The sequence below is a fragment of the Halyomorpha halys genome, unplaced genomic scaffold, assembly GCF_000696795.3.
Source record: "Halyomorpha halys isolate HHAL.00 unplaced genomic scaffold, Hhal_1.1 Scaffold714.1, whole genome shotgun sequence".
NCBI lineage: Eukaryota > Metazoa > Arthropoda > Insecta > Hemiptera > Pentatomidae > Halyomorpha > Halyomorpha halys.
Genome location: NW_027109944.1, coordinates 393,186 through 399,020, shown reverse-complemented (window position 1 = coordinate 399,020; position 5,835 = coordinate 393,186). Strand labels below are relative to the sequence as shown.

The 5,835-nt window shown below is 30.5% G+C and overlaps 1 protein-coding gene across 1 annotated transcript in view; it reads left to right on the top strand.

Annotated features, from left to right (window-relative positions):
• The window catches only part of LOC106685594 (uncharacterized), a gene marked incomplete at its 5' end in the record, with an annotated part of 87,580 nt that extends 82,113 nt beyond the window's left edge, over positions 1-5,467 (top strand). Inside the window, 2 exon segments of the mRNA XM_024361450.2 lie at positions 538-1,579; positions 5,264-5,467. Of these exon segments, the coding sequence (XP_024217218.2) occupies positions 538-1,579; positions 5,264-5,278 (1,057 nt within the window).
• Between the last annotated feature and the right edge of the window lie 368 nt (positions 5,468-5,835).

The window sequence follows — 5,835 nt, the reverse complement described above, 5'->3', positions numbered from 1 at the left end:
GTACATATATACATACATATATTTACATATATTACCTCTCAAATTAGGTGCGTTGAGGAAGAATTGGATAGGTTAAAAAAATTAACAATATTCTCAAAAGGAGGACTACTTGACACTGGTGGAGCAAAAATACGTAATATATATTGAAACATATGACCTATGGATAGTTTGTTTCTAAGCTACTGGTTTGTGCTAGTAACAAATAAGTTAAATTTAAACAATATTTTCTGAATTATACATTATTAATTTTTTCATGCTCATTGTATTATAATTTGGATATATTGCTTTACTAGTTAAAAAAAAAAAAAAAAATATTTTGTTACATGTAAACCATGGACTATTATTTAATAGATTGTCATTTAAATATCTTTGATTGGTTAGTGTTCTAATCTGTTGGCATATGGTTTTTAAAATACAGAAATTTTTAATTTATAACTTTAATGCATTTTTCCTAACTGCCATGTGCCTTTATTGATAAGATGGTATTGTCTAATCTATTTTACCAATAAATAATTATATAAGTGTGTTTATTTTTAGGAGAGATACTCTGAAAAAACAGCAACAGAGAAGAAATGAAAGAAATGAGGTTAAAGAACAAAAAGATATTGATTCAAGAGGAGAATCTCGAGATGAGGATTCCTTTGAGACGGCTATGTCTTCTCTTGGATCAAGGAGGTTCGATTACGATGTTTCACCACCTGCAGCGACAACAGTCCAGACCCAAGCGGTTGTGCATACCATTCAGTCCCAGCCTGTGATACAGTCCCAGTCCCAACTTAATGCACAATCGTACCAGCCTCAACCTGGACCGCCGCAGCAGCCTCCACTTACCACGTCTGCTAATAGCTCACAGCACTACCAGACGCCTACCTCTCAGCAATACCAGTCGCCTACCTCTCAGCAATATCAGTCGCCTACCTCACACCAGTATACATCCTCTACCTCACAACAGTTCCACTCTCCGAGCGTTCAAGAATATCAGCCTCCTTCTGTGTCCTCTGCCAAGCAGAAATATCAGTCGCCTCCGCAGTCTTATCCACAATCACCCCCACAGTCTTATCAGCATTCACCGCCACAATCTTATCAGCATTCACTGCCACAATCTTACCAGCAATCTCCTGTGCAACCATATCAGCCACCTATGACGAATCAGTTTCATTCACCTCCTTCAACAAAACAGTTTCAACCACAATTATCTCAAAACGGTTTGCGGGATCGGTACCTCCAAGCTCAAGAATCAATCGATAGTTATGCTGAAGATGATGTTGGTCTAGATGATTATTCAAGAGAATCACCTGCTTCCGTTGTTGATAGGTTTGAACCTGACCATAATGATAGGTATCGTGAATTCGAACCTGAGGTGTCTTCTCCTCCCAAGTCTCCTTTGCGTCATCAAGAAAGCATTGATGAACCTCTTCCTATCGAAAGGGAAGAAACAATTGATATGGATGAAAAACTTTCTCCAGAAAAACAGAAACAACCTTTTGGGGAAGAGGTAGAAACTAAGATGGGTCACCCAAGAAGATCTGCAAGGGACCGTTGGATCTGGGCCTATGGCAGGATTCTTCAGCAGCTAAACGTGAGTACATACCTACATGTTTATCCGTTGAATTTTATTTAATTTATTATTTTTTATTTGAATGTTAAATAATGGCTAACTTCCTGGTTATGAATTTAATTTCTTCTTACTATGCTTCAGAAATATTAATGATAAAGTAAACATTCATTTTGATGTTGATGCTTATTCTTTTAAGAGCTAAAAATTGAAATTTAATCATTATCTTCAATATAAATTAAATCAATAATCAATATAGATCTGTTATTTGAATTTTTATAAAATTTTTTGTTTCATCTCTCAGAAATTGTATTAATTTATTTATTGATTCATGTCATCTATGAGTCTAATTTGAATTGAATATGCAGCCAGAAGAAGTGAATTCTCATTTATTATACACATTATTGAAATATTCTTAACATTATTTGAGTATACTTATATTACATATTAAAATATTTCATATTATTGTAAAAACGTAAAGTCCTTATCTACTTTTGCCTTAGTTGAATATAGTATAAAATCGAAGAAAAGAAAGGTAATAATGAGATATTTATGATTGATGAAAAGAATGTAATGAATTACGCTTTTCATATAATCATAAATTATGGAGAATACATACAAAAGTAGTTGTTTTCCAATATAAATTAGGTTCTTGTTCTGCACCCAAGTAACCTAAGATTATATTTGTTGTTGATAATTAAAAGTAAAAATTAATACATAGATTTCTTACTTTTATTGGCTCATTCAGTTCTTAATCAGTTGCCTGATTTAAGAAATTATTTGTTCACAACATAACTTTTTCCAAAAAAGGTTTCACAATTTGCATCAAACTGTATGAACTGCCTTCTATAATTACTTAGCTCATGTACTTAAAACAGTAACTAAATTTGGTAAGTACTGAAGTCATATCAGAGATCTACTGCATTGCCTTTATTTAAATGTTTATAGCATTTCTAGAAGCTAAGTTAGGACTTCCTATTTACAATTAATACATCCTGCCAATAAATGAATAAAAATACACTTTGAAGGCCATGTAATTGGACTAAAAAAACTGGAAGTTTTGATATATTGCACTTTCGTGTTTTTGAGGGTTCTGGACATGAATTTCAGTTTTGACAAAAAATTGAGGTCCCAAAGTTGAAATTTGAAGTCAGCATTCCAATAAAACACAATAAAGCAATTTTCAGAACTTCTCTGTAACATACGAGATCTCTTTATGGCTCTCATTTGATTGCAGTACATTGGTCAATGTTCTGTATGGTACTACTACAACCATAATTGTCAATTATTTACTCTTCTTTAATTTAATATATTAGAAATCTCTATGCATAAAAGGGAATGGTTCGAATCTTTGTCTTCAATTAACAAAGGCTCATGATGAGGTGATAATGTTTCGCAAATATATTTACTAATAACGGTCTCATTGAGTACTTACGGCTGTACTATTTATTGCCCTTGAGTTTGGCAGATTCCATCATTTCAAAAAATTAAAAAAAAAAAAATCAGAATTTTAAGATTTAAAGGTGTTTAAAGACTATCTTAAGCCACCTCAATTCGACTTTGTCTCCTCGTCTTAAAGCTTAACTAAAAAAAAAAGAAATAATAATAAGTAAACGCTGGCTCGGATAGAAACATTTATTTGTAAAGTAAGTACAAAAACCATAAATTTAATTAAAAACAAAAAGAGAAAAATTGTAAAATAAAAAGGTCCTTCGATTTCAGAATAAAAAAAAAACTATGTTCACTATTATATAAAAAAACCAAAGACAAAAATGGCAATTAAAAAAAAAATTAATAGCTACAAAATTTTGTAATGATGAACTTCGATGGGTCTGGGTCCTGATATCCGTTCCGAAAGGTCGACTATACCTAGGCTACTCAACAGGGCGAGTATATGATACGAAGTCGACAGGGCGACTGTACCTAGGCTAAATGTAAATAAATCAAATATTATAAAATATTAAAGTACAATTTTTATAACCTGCTAAGTTTTAAATACATAAATTATTAAATAACGGATTATTAAATAAATAATATAGCCAGCCATGTATTAAGTTTCTAGATAACTTCGGTTTTATCTGAAAACTACACAGGATTTATTACGATGATCTATCTTAAACTAAATGTCGAAGTAAGTAGCCCTGGCGAAGTTGTTAAAAAGCTTTCGATGGATATCAATTTCCAATTTAGTCAATTAAGACAGATGTGCTAGGGTGATAAATGACCTTCAGAGGTCATGGAGTCTTGTCGCGTCAGTTTAATCGGACAGTTTAATCTCTTTGCTATTTTATCGACGAAATGTGTTTTGCTTTTGTATTGTTATAACAAATTGATCCAATCTCTAACTGTCTTGTTCAATTGAGTTTCTTCACAATCCTAAAATTAATTAATTTTCAGACACACCCCTTTTATCCATAATCCACCATGGGGAGAAATTGATATAATATGTAGATTCGATGCTGATACCAACAAATGACGTTTTATGCATATCTTTTCAAGATCCACATCGTAATTTTTCGTATATTTTAACCTGAGTTTTAGTGGCATCGGTAAGAGTAGGTAGTGGAGGAGATATAATGAAAAATTGGTGATACTTGAACTTAATTCACACAAAGATGTGGTTTGAAATTTTTTGTTCTTTCTTAGTATCCTTTTGGCATTTTAAAAGTTAATAAAAACCTATGCGCACAGCATGGTTTTTTTGGTCGACATCTTGATTTATTTTTAAAAAAAAATCATGTTTGGTATCAATTTATAATTAATTTCATGCTGCAAATAATATATAGTTATAAAAAATATAAGTAGTTTTTGGTTTAAAAAAATAAGAGTAAATATCAAAATAGCGGCTAATGAAAATTTTCATTCAGTGCTCAATATCTTTAAAGCCATCTAACGCCCCATGCTGTGCGCATAGGTTTTATAAATTTTTAAAATGTCAAACGGATACCAACAAAGAACAAAAAAGTTCAAACCACATCTTTGTGCGACTTACGTTGAAATATCACTAATTCTTCATTATATCTCCTCCACTATTTACTCTTACCGATATATAGGAGCACCATTACCTCCAGATATTTTAGCAGAATTCATATTGACCGGACACAACAATATAAGTATTTTACCGTACACCTTCAAGTACCATTGGTAGAAAAATGTAATATTTAATTTGAATTATGTAACCATATGCAATGCTACCTACTAATTTAATCTTTTTCTGTTTTTTAGAGGGATCGGGAAAAAAACGCCCGATAAAATTAATAAAACTTTTTAAAAATATTATTTACTAACATTTGAGCCTTCAGTAGAGCTTTTTTTGTGACCAATTATTCCCGAAATACAGTTTCTCAAAAATCAACATTTTTTTTCTAAATAACGAAAAATAAATAAACATTCCATGAATTTATTTTTGCGATTATCATGGAAAATTAAACGAACGAAAATATTCTTTAGAAACCTTAAGGTGCATTTGTTGGGCTTCATTTTGAGTGCCAAAAATTTACGTCTGATAGTCCTTGAGATATTTGTCAATTCACAAAGTGATTTTTTATTATAACTTTCAATTATCACCCTGCATGCAGGCTGGTGGGTTCCTGTTAATAGTATTGATATTTTTGTAATTAAAAAAAAATAATAATCTAAAGGCCAGAGAAGGCAAATATTATGACCAAAACATTGTTTTTTTTTCTGATATAAAAATTCATATTTTAGGATTTCTTGAGGTAAAAATAATGAATATACATTCTGTTCCTGCCAAGAATACAACAGTTGAAGATAACAAAGTAGTAATGGAATCTGGGAAGATCGGTTCGTCTTGGCTTTTCCATTAGAATTGGATTTTTCTTTTTTTCGTTTTTCTTCTTTATTTACTCATGCAATTCTTTAATATTTTGTATTTATTTATTTTTTATTAATGCTAACAATGACATCTGTTTATTTCTTTAACATAAACAAAATTAAAGGTATATTTTTTAGGAATATTTTTTTGAAATTCGTCATTTAAGTCCTGTTAAACTATCTCAATGAGGATATGACCTATCTCATATTAAATACCACTTAATTACTCATTAATTCACTGAATTTAATAAAAATCATTGGAGCCGTTTTTGATAAAATATATTTTTTATTATTATTTCTATTGAGTAATATTGCATCCTGTCTTATATTTATAGACAATGATAATTGGGATCATAGAGCTCATTCTCATCATATTCAAAAATAGAATGAAAAATTATAAAAATAAAAAATAATAATAATGATAATTTAGAATAAATAAATAAATA